Source organism: Hibiscus syriacus, unplaced genomic scaffold (assembly GCF_006381635.1).
Source record: "Hibiscus syriacus cultivar Baekdansim isolate YM2019G1 unplaced genomic scaffold, ASM638163v2 tig00113337_pilon, whole genome shotgun sequence".
NCBI classification, from domain to species: domain Eukaryota; kingdom Viridiplantae; phylum Streptophyta; class Magnoliopsida; order Malvales; family Malvaceae; genus Hibiscus; species Hibiscus syriacus.
Window position 1 is genome coordinate 1,076,411 of NW_024063456.1, and position 16,073 is coordinate 1,092,483.

At 32.4% G+C, this 16,073-nt stretch overlaps 4 protein-coding genes across 5 annotated transcripts; 2 read left to right on the plus strand and 2 right to left on the minus strand.

Annotated features, from left to right (window-relative positions):
- Positions 1-1,445: 1,445 nt before the first annotated feature.
- LOC120186349 (ethylene-responsive transcription factor ERF098-like) lies at positions 1,446-1,748 on the plus strand. The gene has a single exon (XM_039190304.1). The coding sequence runs from the start codon at positions 1,446-1,448 to the stop codon at positions 1,746-1,748; it is 303 nt and encodes a 100-aa protein (XP_039046235.1).
- Positions 1,749-2,109: 361 nt separating this feature from the next.
- Positions 2,110-2,502, minus strand: LOC120186255 (ethylene-responsive transcription factor ERF098-like). The gene has a single exon (XM_039190240.1). The coding sequence runs from the start codon at positions 2,500-2,502 to the stop codon at positions 2,110-2,112; it is 393 nt and encodes a 130-aa protein (XP_039046171.1).
- Positions 2,503-4,596: 2,094 nt separating this feature from the next.
- LOC120186350 (ethylene-response factor C3-like) lies at positions 4,597-5,226 on the plus strand. The gene has a single exon (XM_039190305.1). It carries the CDS (start codon positions 4,597-4,599, stop codon positions 5,224-5,226), a length of 630 nt encoding a protein of 209 aa, XP_039046236.1.
- Positions 5,227-7,838: 2,612 nt separating this feature from the next.
- Positions 7,839-8,974, minus strand: LOC120186237 (actin-depolymerizing factor-like). 2 transcript variants are annotated; one of them, XM_039190228.1, is made up of 4 exons: positions 8,863-8,974; positions 8,319-8,584; positions 8,052-8,202; positions 7,839-7,952 (listed from the first exon to the last, which is right to left on the minus strand). In XM_039190228.1, exons 1-3 carry the CDS (start codon positions 8,884-8,886, stop codon positions 8,052-8,054), a joined length of 441 nt encoding a protein of 146 aa, XP_039046159.1. In that variant the 5' UTR covers positions 8,887-8,974; the 3' UTR covers positions 7,839-7,952. The 2 variants fall into 2 exon arrangements, with proteins under 2 accessions (XP_039046159.1, XP_039046157.1); XM_039190226.1 differs by having other exon boundaries at positions 7,839-8,002.
- Positions 8,975-16,073: the final 7,099 nt, after the last annotated feature.

A 16,073-nucleotide genomic window follows, 5' to 3' on the forward strand; every position in this document is an offset into this window, starting at 1 on the left:
TATTTTTCATTTCAAAATTTAAAATAAAATATTTATATCTTTTAAGTGACAACTCATAGTTTTGAGAATAAATACGACATTGATATATAATCACATATTTAGCACCAATAAGTGTAACATAAACACATTTATCCAAAAAAACACAATGTTGCTATCCAACTAAGGGGTAGAAGTATTAATAGGAATGATAGTGTTAATACTATACTTTGTAGTCATTGGGGGTATTGAATAGCTGAATTATGTTCTGCTGTAAGTAGATACTATTTGTATTCTTGAACAAGCTGTTTGTATACAGATATTTGGGTAATAAAATCGAATTATCCAAAAAAAAAACACATTTATCAACTTCAAGAGAAGTATAACCATCACTTACTAATATTTGATAATTTTTTTCATGTTACTGTTTAAATTCTTGTTTCAAGTCATATAGGAATCTTAGGAATTTATACACTTTATTTTCATGATTTGATACATCACTCAAATTATCCTATGTACATTTCTTCTTTGAAGTCGTCATTAAACAACAGTTTTAACATTCATTTAAAAATCAGGTTTATCAAAGACTCTATCAAATATATCAGAATCATGGGAGATTAAAATTGATACAATTCACTGAATAAATGGATGACATTATACTAAAATAAAACATATGAAACTAGGGATAAAATCAAACAATTTCAAAACTGACGTTACGTAGGACACTCGAAATTAAATTATCTGAAAATTTTAAAAATCATATTGAATTGAAACTGTTTTCTTATTGAATTAAAATATATATTTAATCACTCAATTTTTATTTTATTTTTATTTTGATTATCTGATATTTAAAAATTTATATTTCACCGTCCAACTTTGATTCTGTTGTTATGCTTCAATTATTTTCCTTGATAATGGTGGTGACATAAGGGATTGATGGCATAACCATGATGATCAAACATGTGGATGCAATAAAATCACATCACCCCCTACACGAAAGCATGACGATTATCATCAAACGAATCATCTATCTGACCTCCCCTTGGAAGAGTATTTTAGTGAACAGATATCAACCAGATTCAGAGCCTCTAAAGATCTACTACATCTTATTTATTTAAATAATCCAAACATGGCTAGAAGAATATGTCACCAAGACAGACGATTAGTTGAGCCTACGTAATGAATTGATATCACCGCTCACGTCACTTATGCTACGCATAGAAACATGCATTTCTTTAATCCTAAACATTGCTGTTATTGACTTATCGTTAAATCTTCCCATTTGTTTATATGGCGTTTGCCGCCTAGTATAAATGTCGAAGTGAAGCTGATGCTCTGTTTCAACCTCAAACCACGCCAATGGAACAGAAGAATAAGAAGAAAGCGGGGAGGCGGAGTCCGGCGTTTGATATAGAGGCGTAAGGAGGCGGCTTTGGGGGAAATACGCGGCTGAGATTCGGGACTCAACGATGCGGGGTGGACCTCGGGTGTGGCTTGGAACTTTCGAGACAGCGGAGGAGGCTGCTCGTGCTTACGACCGAGCTGCTTTCTCTATGAGGGGTCCCTCCGCTATTCTCAATTTCCTAGATGAACATATCATTTCACCTAGGGGATTAAATTCCCCCCCTACGGCTACCCCTTCTTCTTCATCATCATCATCTTCTTTGTTTGAACATGTGGAATGCAAAAAGGATCATGAAAGACAAGTGCTGGAGTTGGAGTATTTAGACGATAAATTGCTGGAGGAGCTTCTTGATTTTGAAAATAAATGAAACCCAAAAAGAATGAAGCATTTTCAGTATGCTCTTTGTATATATTTCTTGAGAACTGGAAATTTTATAATTTCTTTGTTAAACTTTGGCCCCACATGGCGACTCCAAGTTGACTAGGCTGATTTGGTCGAGTTTTGGATATCCATTTTATGATTCTTTTTAGTTTGTTTGGCACGTGATTTTGACCTTACAGAGCCGCCACTTCCTACTACATGAACTTTTCAATACAATTGCAATTTCAATAAAAATAATGAAAAAACAGGATGGGTTAATTGAAATCTCCCTTGTTTACAACAGAAAATAGAAGGAAAAACACACAAATAAATTATTTCCATGTTAAGATAATCCATAGCTTCATAATTTACAGGCCATGCCTGTTATCTTGTGTATCAAGTAGACCCTCCAACAACTTGTTGTCGAGGTACTCAAACTCGATGACTTCACTTCCCCTTTCTCTGTGGGGATTCCTTCGAGATGAGGAGGCTGAAGATGGTGGAAAGGATGGGTTCTGATACTGGTACTCATTCGGGAAATTGAGGACCGCCGAGTGACCCCGGAATGCAAAAGCAGCCCTGTCATACGCCCTCGCAGCCTCTTCAGCCGTCTCAAAAGTTCCGAGCCACATTCGAGCTCCGTTCCTTGTTGGATCACGTATCTCCGCCGCAAACTTCCCCCATGGCCTCCGGCGAATGCCCCTGTATCGAACCTCCCCATTGTTGATCTCTCTGTTCTTCCCTCCTTGAGATGCTTCCATTGTTTTGTTGGTGTTTTTGTTTCAAGTGTAGCGCTTTATAATATATTGGCATGGGATGTGGTGATTAAAAAGAGGGTCAATGGCCCTTTATTTGCCATGACGAAAAAACGAAAACCCTGGGTCATTCTTGACGGTTGGAATATGTTCAATTTCGTTTGCTAGGAATACACGTGAATTGTTTAGCCCGATTTAATTCAAAAAATTTAAAATTGAATTTAAAATTATCAAATTTAAATGAAACTCAAATAAAAATTAAAATTTGACTTGAGTTAAAAAAAATTGAGAAATATTCTCAAACTTAATTTGGTTGACACTTAAACTTGAGTTTAAATATGAAACTTAAGTACAAGAAAAACTTATTATATATATTAAAAAACAACATATAATTGTTAATATTATTAATTATTTAATTAAAAAATTTAAAATGATATATATATATATATATATATATATATATATATATATATATATATATATATATATTTGAGTTGTTTGTGAACTTTTCAAGTCATATATTAAGTAGTTCGTTTCGAATTGTTTAAAACTTATTTCAAATTCGAGCTCGAATCGAGTTTATTTAATTTTAATATTAACCAAAATTTGATAAAATTAAATTTTAATAACTTTGTGATCTATATCATTTCTTTTACAGCCCTAACTAGGAAACTTCAACGGATGTAATAAAGAAGAAGAGTTCAAGTTGTTGCATGTTGTTTGAGTTGTAATTGTTTGACGACATTGGACCATGATTGATGGATCATTTGTCTTTCATTTAAAATATATATATATATATAAATCCATAATTCGGAAGAATGAGAGAAGAAGCATGTCCCAAGGGGTTCGTTCAAGTTATGGAAATAAAAATGCAGACCTAATATGGGATTTTTTTTTTCAAGTTATGGACACTGGCCATGGGAATGGAGCCAGCAAGAGTTCAAAAATAGACATAGAAGAAAGTGATGTGAATGTAACTAATAAGAGATCAACGATAACCTTGTCTTAATAATTTCCTTAAATAACCATGATTCAACTGTGACATTAAGCTTGATTTGGCTCCAGTTGTAAATATTGCACAACTTTTAGTATTTGTTGGCCGTGTAGTTTTCAATGGAAGATTCTAGTTGAATTTTTTCCCTTGAAACTTTACATTTGTTGGTGACTATTATTGTTTAGAAGAGTCGAGGAGCATGTTCAATGCTCGATCTGTCTGCAAAGATGCACATGTGAGAGGGTATTGTTTAGGAAGATGGTCATAGAGCTGACGTGTCTTCTAAATTTTCTTGAATGATTTTTCTAAACTATATTAGAATTGTTATGTTATAGATGCATAAATTTTGCTGATATGATTTTATTATAGTCTCCTCTTTTAGAATCATAATGCATGCGTAATTGCGTATATGTATATATATATATATATTTGATGATTTGAATTTTGTTCAGAAAACTAGCACGAAATGGAGAAGTATTGGACTCTTGTTATTCAGTTTGACAAAGGTTCACCTTCAATAGTCAATGAGATTAAGCAAGCCTTCATTTGTCTCCTTGTTCTTTAAAATGGGATTTACAAATCCTGAATAACCCAGGTCAATAGACTGTTCCAAAGTAATTGGGTTGGTTCGATATATTTCATTACCTTTGTCTGGTCATACATGGTTTCTTATTGGGACTGTGGTCCAAAATGGGAGGTGGGTCATTTGTCACAACAATGGTCGAATGCCTTGATGGGTCTAGGATTTTGTTTCCAGCTTAGCCCACTGCTTGAGTATGTTCCGCATAAATTTCTTCCCGAAACTAGCCCACAACAATGGTCTAATCAGCACAAAATTTATTTTAGAAAAATCAGGTCATCAGCTTGTTCATGTGAATTTGCTGTATATGGAAATGAAACCATCATAATATATTAGTCGTCGTCATTATAATATATGACACCTGCTTGAGAGATTGTCATTTGTGGTTTATATATATATATATATATATATATACACACACACACATAAAACCAATACAAATACGAAGGTGAGATCCTAACTAAAGCAACTTATAGTTCATAAAGCCAGAGAGAAGCAAAAATTAGTGGAGTTGTCCCTCGGAATTATGGATCCTTCCTCCCTAAACTCTCCACCAGGTTTGATTCACTGTTTCTCATTAAATAACGACCAAAATTTATTTTCATTTAACACCCGAAACCCCAAAAATTTACCTTGTCTTTCTCATGGTGATGGCTCAAGAGAATCATCAGAATCTGCTTCCAATGGACCACTCGATGAAGGAGAAGTCCCCAGGAAGGGAACATCGTATCGCGGTGTAAGGAAGCGACCATGGGGGAAATATGCGGCGGAGATAAGGGATTCGACGAGGCATGGCATTCGGGTTTGGCTTGGAACATTCGACAGTGCAGAGGCAGCTGCTTTAGCTTATGATCAAGCGGCTTTATCCACACAGGGTCCGAAGGCAGTGCTCAATTTCCCCATCGAAAGAGTCCGGGAGTCTCTTCGGACCATGAATTACGATTGCAAGGAAGGTACATCGCCGGCCACAGAACTAAAGCTGAGGAATTATTTACAAAGGAAATCGACGGACAAGAGAAATAAAAAGAAGCAGCCGCCGTTGCAGGCAAAGAATAATGTGGTGGTGTTAGAAGATTTAGGGTCTGAATACTTGGAGGAACTTTTGAGCACATCTGAAAGTAGTAGCTCTTGCTTAAAAAAAATTAAATTAGCTTAAAACAGCCATCATATATATAAATATATGTATATATTCTTTCTTTTTTTTCCCTCCATTGTCATATAATTTCCAAGGTAGATGTAATCTCAGTTCTCATGCGGACTTTCTTCAACAGGTGCGCTCTGTTTCTCCTTCTTCCTTTATTTTTTAGTTGAAACATGAAAAATTACAGTCTGGATAACTTGTTTGAAGCTTAGCTGCGCAATCTAGAGAATTTTAAGTTGAATATACCCGAAGCTGCGTTTCGTTAGCCAACTTTGATTTGGAATGTTGACTGATCATTGTAACATCTTAAAAATAATATTAATTTTTTTACGGTGAATAATATTATTTATAATGAATAAATTTTAAATATTTATCAAACAACAGTAAATATTTTACACAGAATCATCCAAAACATCACGAAATATCATATTGTTTTTAATGAAAATGATTATGTTTCTGGAACCCTTGTTCAAAAACTGTTTTAATGAAACCAACCAAACAACAACTGGTAGGTAAGGCGCATCCTAATTTTTTGAAACAAAAGCACAGAAACAATTACTAGTTGGTTATTACTTCCCATGCATTTGGATTGAGAAGAAAAGTTGGAACTGGAATCCCCGATTACGTTTACCTGCTATCGTTTTCTACTAAATTTTGTGCCTTTGTTGGTTGTCAAAGCTGGACAGAGCATACTTTCAACGTGTCAGAAAAACAGGAAGGTTAGAAGGACAAATAAGAAAGGACGTTTGAAAATGTGCAAATATCATGCAAATCCCACCCTCCAATTTTCTAATTGTGATAATCAGATTTATTGATGGTGACCATTCAATTTAACTACTTTTTTTACTATCAAATGATTCATTCATTTATTCAACGTTATTCGGTGACAAAAAAAAGCTTGACTAAGTTCGTTACGGAGCAGCGGCTTCCATGACAGATGGGGGTTCATTGTTTGTTAAATTATGACATCCGAAGAGAAAGCAAAACAGTGTGGGGGTTGTGTATTCAAAACTAGAAGCTGGCCTGGAATTCGACACGCCCTCTGCGTACTGTAATAGATACAAGGCTAATCCTTGTGAATCTGGATTTTCTCCAAACCCCCCCCCCCAGCACACCTCTTTCAACACTGTGGATCTACTTTAAAAATTTTAAAAAGAAAATCGTTTTGAGACGTGTAAGATCTTTTCCCAAACATTTTAGTACGATTTCAGGTTGAATACAGTTCGGAAAGAGTAATCAAAAATGGTTTTATAAAACGGAACAATTGCTTAGGATTTTGCTATCAGGAGTTAAGCTTAAGAATTCACTTCAGGCTTGTTTCATGTAATTTTTTTTTGGAGTAAAACATTTTTCTAAATCCCCTTCTCTTTTTTTTTCTTCACATTTTTCAGTGTTTGATTTGAATAAAATTGATCGGTCAATATAAAACAATTTCTTAATCAATAGAACTTTTTTTGCATTTTTTAAAAAATGACTTACGATCTTATTTTTCGTAAGTAATTTTTGAATTTTTCACTCTAAAAATTAAATATTCAAAATAATTTTATTTTATATATTTAATATTTATATAATATTTAATATCATTTTAATCAAAATATTAATTATTAAAATATTTAAAATATATTTATTAATATTTCTAATAATGTAATATTATATTTTCTTATATTTATAATAATATACTCAATTATGTTATAATAATGTAAGATATTATATTTTTATTTTAATAATATATAATAAATTATTAATAAATTTTATATTATTTATTTATTTCATAGAAATAATATTATCAAATTATTAATAATGAATAATATTGTTTATGTGTTTAATAAAATAATATAATAATAGTTTAATAAAGATATTTAAAATATTTTAATTAATAAATTTCAAAATATAATATAATACTCTTTATTTTAATAAATAATTAATGTAATTTATAATATTTTTATTTGAATAGAATGTACTAATCTTAATATTTTTATTTATGAAATCAAAGAAATAATATTTTAATAATAATGAATAAATTATTCTAATATTTCAAAAATAATGTTAAGTTTTTATGATAAATAATATTATTTATTGTATTTAATATTTTTAATAAATAAATTTTTAAAAAATCATCAATTAGTGAAAAATGTTTTACACAGCATCTTCTAAACACCATAAAACATGTTCCAGAAAATGTTTTCATGAAACAAACATACTCTTAATTTAAATTCAATTGAGTTTAATCAGTTGGATATAAGTTGTGATTAAACTGTTGAATGTTTTTTTTATTGCTCTGGAGTAAGTATAAGTCAATATTTATTTAAATATTTTCAAGGAATAACAATAATTCATTTACGTTATTTGGTTCGTGTCGTTGAAAGTTTGTTACGGGATAGGGATATATGATATTCAGTCTGTTAGACGGTTATAACCCAACGGGTCTCTTTATAAGGCCCAAACTTTTTTATTTGTATTCAAGTCTATGATGTATTGTTTTTACACTTTTAATGAAAAGCTTTCGGTTCTCTTCGAATTTTGTCAAAATCCCAAGACCTTCATCTTCTTCATTCCTCGCGTCTTACCTTTCACAATGCATAATTAGGATTTCTACTTGCACATCATGCGATGAATGATCAAGCAACTAGTCAGAATGAACAGTGTTATACTAATTCAGAAGAAGACAGTAAACAATCTGAATCCATAGCAGCATAGGTGATGTTAACCCAGAGCTTCATATCAGCTTTCACCAGATTCTGGTTATTCAAGGATTAAAATATACGGTATTTTCCATCAGAAATTGAATCCACAAGGACTAATCCCTGGAATGGAAGAGCTAAAATTACAAACAGCTAGCTTCAATGAGCACGATCCCTTAACACTTCAAGATCCATCTCTGTAGGGTCAGTTGCTTGAATCTCGTAATGGATGCCATCCAGTTCCCTTCTAAGCCTGTCTTTTGATGTGGCATAAAGCATCTTTGCTCGGATTCGAGACGATGAAGGGCACCTGATCAACAAAACACAACAAGAAATTACTACTATAAAGTTAATGCCCTTTGCACTAGCAAGTAATCACTGCTATAAAGTTTGTTGTATTAAAGAGAGTCAATGGCAAAAATCTACCATGCAATGAAGAAAATCTTGCTCTTCTGACAATTCTCAGACGTAACAAAATCGAAGTCATAGACGGCGTATCGGCAGTCGGTTTCGGGCAGGGATGCAGTGAAGTCATCGTACGTCTCAGCAGGGGCACCAGTTTTGTCAACCACAATCTCCCTTTTCTTCTCATCGATCCTAAATATCACATAGCGATGAACTTTCTTCCTTTTCAGCTCCAGAAAGGTATCCTTGGTGTGATCAGCAACTCCCATGCCTGATGTCGCATTCGGCTGGCCACACAACCATACTTGTTGTAATACATTCATTTAACTGATAATCCATGTTTTATAACATAATATAATCAATTCCAGCACAGGATTTATTATGTTTTCTTTTGAACAAAGAAGCAAAATCAGTTTGTAAAACAGAATCTTGTTCGTAGTTAGAACATAAAACAGTAGAAGAACTATCAAATTAAACATTTTTTAATCTCAAAAGGAATTAAACAAACAAACAAAAAAGAACCCATGAAACCGAAAGAAGCAAAGCAAAACATAATGAAATATACCCGACTAAATCCTCTGAACGACATGGCAGCAGAAAGAAGTCCAGCAAAGGAGAAAAAACACTAACAAAGGCAGAAGCAGAGGCGGTGCTTTATCAAATAGAAGGGTGGCGCTTATATTATTAATAATCTGCACGGAAATAAAATGAAATGGTAGGTTCACAATAAAGAGGACATGCATCATCATTATCATATTATTATGGTTATGAATATATCCTCTACTTTATTAAAAGGAAGTGGAAAATCTAATGCCACCTTTGGATTATTTCGTATTAATTTTATATAATAAATAGATTATTTAATAGATTAAAAAAACATTTTTTTTGAAGGAACGAATAAAATATTAATTATTCAAATTAAATTAAAATTAAAAATTAAAAATTAAAAAAATGAAAAATGAAAATGACAAAGGAACCTTCTGAAAAAGAAAAGTCGTAGAGAAAACAAAAACATAGAAAAAGTGGGGTTGCTGGGCGGTGCGTTTGATTAACGCAATTTGCATGCTTTGGCCGACTCAAAACAATGGAATCTCCAAAAGAAAAAGAAAAAGAAGAAGCAATCTTCATTTATTTTACCTTTCAAACCAAACAAAATACGAAAATCTTTGCCGTCCATTAAAGCATCAACCATTCATTAATCTCCTTCTACGTCTGCTAGTCGCCGCATATACTTATTTTATAGGGTATATTATATATATATATATATATATATATATATAGTAGAGTACAAGGTTCTTAACCTTGAGGTCGTGGATGACATTTCATAATTCGGAGGTCTTCTACAGAAGCTTCTCTCAACTTGTGTTGGGAGCAACTTACTATCTTACCTCCCCCTTACCCCATTACATATGGGAACAAGGGATAGCCATTTTTTGTAATACCCCAAATTTCAGGTTAGTAGTTTCGATCAACCTAAGACTCGTCAGTAGAGTCCATTAGATTTTCCAAGCCAATTTAGATTAATTCTTTAGAGTATTGGACCTAAGGTAGGCCCAATAGTTAAGCTAAGTGATAGATTTAAGTTGGGTTTAAAAAGAGAGGGACCAAATTACCAATTTACCCATTGATGGTTTTAAATGTTAAAATCCCTTATTTTAAATGGAATTTACATGAACCTTCCATAAACTTGTTTCCCATTTCCTCTTCTATTCTCTTCTCTTCTCTTCTTTTTTTTATTTTCTTTCCAAGAGTAAACCAAAAAGGAGCAAGTTTTTAGAGACATGTGCCTAGTTTGAAGAAACCAAGGTAAAATCCTCAATCTTCATCCCTTAATAGAGTCCTTAATCTTAAGATCTGATTGAGTTTTTCAAAAATGAGTTTTCAAGAAATAAAAGGGATTTAGAGATTTAAGATTGTTTCTTGTAAATTTGAGTTGTTTAGAGTAACCTCAACCTTGTTTTAAGCCTTAGATAAGTTAGTAAACCCTTTTCTTCCCTTAAATTAGTTAAGGAAGTTGAATGAAGTTCAAAGGCAGGGGGAACGAAAATGTGACCCTACGTTAGATTGAGAAGAGTTTTTAGCAGCTCAAGTAACACACTATTAACTTTTTCATACCAGTTGTAGGATCATTAGAAAGAAGTTTAACTTGAAAGTTGAGTATGAGCATGTTTATTAGCCTTTTATGATAGATTTTATGTTTAATGTTTTCATCATGTTTCTAAACCTTAGTTATTCTCCCTTAATATCACATAAGACTTTAAAAAAATGTTTAGAGACCCCATTAGGGTATTTGGCATTGAAATATAGTATTTTCCTATGTGTTTTATGACTTCTACAGGTAGAGTATCGATACTGTAGGGATAGTATCAATATTTTTTCAAGAGTATCGAAACTTTGGGTCATAGTTTCGAAACTCCCAGAAAGTTTCGAAACTAGGCAGAACAAAATGTTTAAAAGTATCAATACTTATATAAAGTATCAATACTTATATAAAGTATCAATACTTTTTCAGGAGTATCGATACTCTTGGGCTAGTATCGATACTTTCAGTCTGTTTTGGGCAAAAATGTCGGTTTCTAAATGAATTAGACTTAAGGTATCCCAACACTTCAATATTTTCTCACATAAGACTTCAAGTGAGAAGATTAATTATGTTAAATTCAAACGTAGAAACGAGAATAAAGTAGGGTGAAATAAAACTAGTCATGTTTGAATGCTTGGGAAAATGACTCGGACACCCGAGTTCCTTTAAAAAATATAGCAGAGTCAAAAGTATAGATTCAATCTGGATATCCTTAGGGAGTGCGCAAGGCACTTTATGCTGACTAGTTTGGGCGCAAGGTCCGACACTCAAGGAGTGGGCTAGTCGATAGGGTGATGTCCGATGCAGAGATTCTGAGGGCCACATTCTCGATAGACTAGAGGAGCATGTGAGCTCCGAGATGCAGAACCCTCAGCCGCGCCATGATGTCTACCATAGAGTAGAGAGTGAGTTATAACATGACAAATCAGTAGACTAAATAATAGTAGACCAAATAGCAGTAAACCAGATAGCAACATACTTGCTAGCTTGAGCATTTCAGTGATAAACTTTTAGTATGTTTTAGTTGTTAGTGTGACGTTGAGCTAGTTAGCTCAGCCTTGAGATTGTTTTTCGTGGGTAGGTTAGTAGATCGGGAGTTCGAGGAGTAATAGATAGATCAAGGTCCAGACTCAATCAAGATTCAGAGTACTTCTCAATAGTTTTTGAAGGGCTTGTATATTTTATAAACCCTGTTATATCAGTTGTGTAACACCCCCAACCCGTATCCGACCCGGATATGAGTCCGAAGTGTCACATTGACTTTTCAAATATTTATTCGTATAAAATAGTGAGTAATTTAAAAACTTTGATAACAGTTAACTCATTCAAAACGTTTACAAAATATATCAGAGTTCATACAATTTATATCTTTAGACTACATGCCAACTACACTCTATAACCAGTACATATATTTTCTGATCTGACATTTGGTAAGGAGAACTGACCTGTCTTGCTCCGCATTACTCTTTACTCTTCTCGAACCTACGTGTGAAACAATCACACGCTAAGTCGAAGACTTAGTGAGGCATAAAAACTTATAAGGTAAACGGTAACTAATAATCATACCTAAACAATTCTTACTATCATTTCATACCACTCATACTTTTACATGTAACGAATATATGCATACATATATGTCCTTATCATTCATATATCTTATCTCATGTTCCTATGATCTCTTATGTCCATATCATATAACATATACCATAACCAATTGCACATACACATACCATGTCAGGTAAACCATATATATATATTATCATAAAACACGTACACCCAATCAATTATATTATCATCTTCATTTCTTTCTTATTTTATCACTATCATTGATTCCTTTCATCATATAGTCTTATAAGTTACCATTTGTACAATCAATATCACACATGAAATTCCACAAGGGAACAAACATATTATCCTATCACTTTATTAATATTATCTATTTAATAGCCCATGATACTCATGTGAGAACTAAAGATATGCGAGTACATAGAGGTTGTGCACTAATGCTGTCACCACAGCTCATATAATTGCACCGAAGTGCCACGTAGAATTGCACCGGAGTGCCGCGTAGAATTGCACCGTAGTGCCATATAATAATGTCCCGAAGGACTATATATCACTCCTTAAGAATCATATACATATACTAGGGATCAAGTATGTGTCTCACCAGACTTCACACATGTTCCAAAGAATACATATATATCCCGAAGGACCACATATCACTCCTTAAGAATCATATACATATACTAGGGATCAAGTATGTGTCTCACCAGACTTCACACATGTTCCAAAGAATACATATATATCTCGAAGGACCACATAGACCCTCGACTCTTGGCATGCCAACTATACCCCTAGCTCTCATGACACATAACATGGGCATTATCTTTTATATCCTTTTACATATTCATGTAACCATATCATATATTCATATAAGCTCATGGTTTCATTCACATATACATGTAATCACGTAGTTTCTTTCATGTAATTCATGTCACTTTTCATATGAATTCATATTCATATGTCACATAGGATTCACCCTCATGTATCACATATACTTTCTCTTTCATATGGCTCATAACATTTCTCATGTGTTCATATGACATGTAACTCATTGTCATCTTATCATGTTACCACATAGACATATCATCTTACAATACATACTAAACATATCAATACCTATATTCACATATACCTTTCACTTCATTATCCTTATTATTATTCTTATCATCACCATTAATCCCTTTTACTTACCATATTCATATCAATAACACATATACCCATGCACACATATAAATCATAACAAATACATACTTCTATGAATTCATGTTTTTCACTATTGGAAATAGACTTATCACAAGTCTTATTTTCCCTTGAACCTCATATACTAGAGAATGTGCACTCACCTTAGCTTTGCTTTGATTCGATTATAATCCTTCAATTGATCCGGAACGGGATCACGTTCTACATCTACATCATCATACATAGATCTATATTAGTATTATAACTAATATACTCTAATGGTTCACTCTTTAGACCAAGAGAAAAGTCAATTTCATCTTTTAATGAAGGTATGCATCGATGCACTACTGATGCATCGGTGCATAAAATGTATTCGATGTTGTATTATTACTGGGATGCATCGATGCATGCCTTATGCATCGATGCACTAATTGCATTCAATGTTTCCTTATTAATGGGATGCATCGATGCACTACTTATGCATCGATGCACAAATTGCATTCGATGTATTTATTTTAAAAGAGTGCATCGATGCACTACCAATGCATCGATGCACCTTCAAACAATTTCTGGGTTTTAACATTGATGCATCGGTGCACTATGAATATGCATCGATGCACTCTGCCCAGAACCTCTTTTTGAACCCGAAAAATCCTTCTTTTTGGGTTAAATCCTTCATATTTCCACCCCTTTCATATTCCTAACTTTCATATACATAATTAAACTCATTAATATTCATTTATCTCATCTTTAACCTTAATATCCTCTCCTCTTTAGGAATTTCAAGAATCATACCCTATTTTCCACATGTTTCAAATCCAATTATAACACTTAATACTTCTTAATTAAGCTGATGGCAAGTCAAATCCAACTTTAGAACTTCAAAAACCTTTCTATAACAAAAGTTCATTTATAAACCCTTAATAGAAATTCCTTTCTAATTCTATCTCTTTGGTGTTTTAAACTTATATAAGCTTTCCTTAAGCTTATATAACCCTCAAAGACTCAAATCCAACTTAAAACTTTCAAGAAATCAAAAGCTAAATCAAACTTACCTTTGCTCTTGGCTTCCACGTGAAGAAGAAGAAGAAAAGAGAAGAGAATTCTGGAGAATTCTCTCCCTTTCCACGTGTATATAATTCCATTTTTTTCCTTAAATGATCAAATGACCATTTTACCCTTTATTTCCTTTAATAATTACTAAATAACATTCATCATATATATCCAATAATCATTGAACTATTTCATTCTTCTACTTTAGTCATCAAATTCTGAAACTTTACAATTTGGTCACTAACCCATAATTTGAGATGTTACAAGTTGAGTCAAATTTTTTATTAAGAGTATGTCTGTAATATTTTGATTGTAAATATTTATTTTTGGGAGCTCCCTTGTATAAAGCTTTAAATTATATTTATTTTATAGATGTTTTATTGGTGGAAATGGTCGTTTTATAGTACAAGAAAATAATAAGGTGTTGGTCTACCACTTTGGTATTTCGTGCAGGATCCTAAATCGATCGATTGTGTGTCGTATTGGTCTAAGGTGTTACATCACTAACCAATCATTACTAGAGTAATGAAATGCTCTGTGGTATATTATATTGATTGCTTTAACCTTTGCAAATGATCTGACTAACATACCCCTCTGTACAAATATAAATGATCAAATAATAGCTTTACCTTTTTTACTAAGCTATTTTCACTTCCTTTTCATAACTCAAACCTCAATTGTTCTTTTTCTGTCTTTGAATTTTATCACTATCGTTATCATCAAGAAAATAAAGTTTTTTTTTATGAAACTGAATTAATCAAGCAATGGAAGAAACATGTGGCAGCAAGAAATGCAATATAATCATACTTGCTAATGGCGAGTGATTATTTTGTTATAAAATGATAATTTTAGTGACTAATAAGCTGTTTTTGAAACTTCAATGACTAAATCAAAAATTTATTTAGACATTAATGATTATCTATATAGTTTACCCTACTTTATAATTGAAAGGGAAAAATAGTAATTCAATGCAAACTCGACCCAGTGATTCAGTTCTGCAAAGTCCGGCCCATATGTAAGCACCACATTATGGGTCGATATCACTTGTTTGAGATGCAGCTGAGGGCCATAGCCAGTGTGAAAATGAAGACCATGCATGAATGTCCCTTTCATTTATGTCCCGGCCCGGCTGCTTGGTAATTTCTTTTGTTAATATATTCCCAATTTCAGCAGTGTCGATGTTTGCCATCTTCTGCTAAAACTTATAATTATTTTAAATATTATATTTATATTTATAATTTAAAATGTATTTTTATATTTCTTTAAAAAATTCAAATTTTCTATTCTTAAAATTTTATAAATTCATACTCTTAATACAAGTTATTCTGTCCCTCCCTGATTTCAAAGAAATTTTGAGCTGCAACGCCCAGAAGTCAGTGTCTTGCACCTTATTATATGTTCCAAACATCCTTCAATCAACACATGATCTCAACACATTGAATTATTGACTTGTTTAAGATTTTGTTCATCACGTTACAAGTACTGTATTTATTCTCCATTCAAATATTATATATATTTTTATTTTTTTTAATAAATTTTAAATTTAATTATAATCTTTTTTAGAAGAGGAGAAAAAATAAGAAAAAAGAAAAGAAATGTTCTAAGTCTAAAACTTATGACCTTGATAAACATGAAAAATAAAGACGAATGATTTGATTATCTAATCAAATATGATTGCTACTATGCACTTTATTCTAAAACTTGATATATATATATATATATATATATATATATATATAAGGTTTGTTACGAATTTTAAGCAGGTGACAGTAAGAGCGAAACAACAACCATAAGTTAATCAATTACTAATTTTGGCGAATAAATCCCTTTAAATATTTCCTAAAATGAAAAAAATATTGCTTCAAACTTGAGATCCATAAAGCTGCCATTCATTTTAG

What these genes read in the sequence shown, in the direction of transcription:
- LOC120186349 (XM_039190304.1), top strand. Translation starts at nt 1,446, where the DNA reads ATGCGGGGTGGACCTCGGGTGTGGCTTGGAACTTTCGAGACAGCGGAG.
- LOC120186255 (XM_039190240.1), bottom strand. Translation starts at nt 2,502, where the DNA reads ATGGAAGCATCTCAAGGAGGGAAGAACAGAGAGATCAACAATGGGGAG.
- LOC120186350 (XM_039190305.1), top strand. Translation starts at nt 4,597, where the DNA reads ATGGATCCTTCCTCCCTAAACTCTCCACCAGGTTTGATTCACTGTTTC.
- LOC120186237 (XM_039190228.1), bottom strand. Translation starts at nt 8,886, where the DNA reads ATGTCGTTCAGAGGATTTAGTCGG. An exon ending in CGTTCAGAGGATTTAGTCGG is followed by an intron (nt 8,585 to 8,862) that starts GTATATTTCATT and finishes TTGTGTGGCCAG; the next exon opens with CCGAATGCGACATCAGGCAT. An exon ending in AAGATTTTCTTCATTGCATG is followed by an intron (nt 8,203 to 8,318) that starts GTAGATTTTTGC and finishes TTTGTTGATCAG; the next exon opens with GTGCCCTTCATCGTCTCGAA.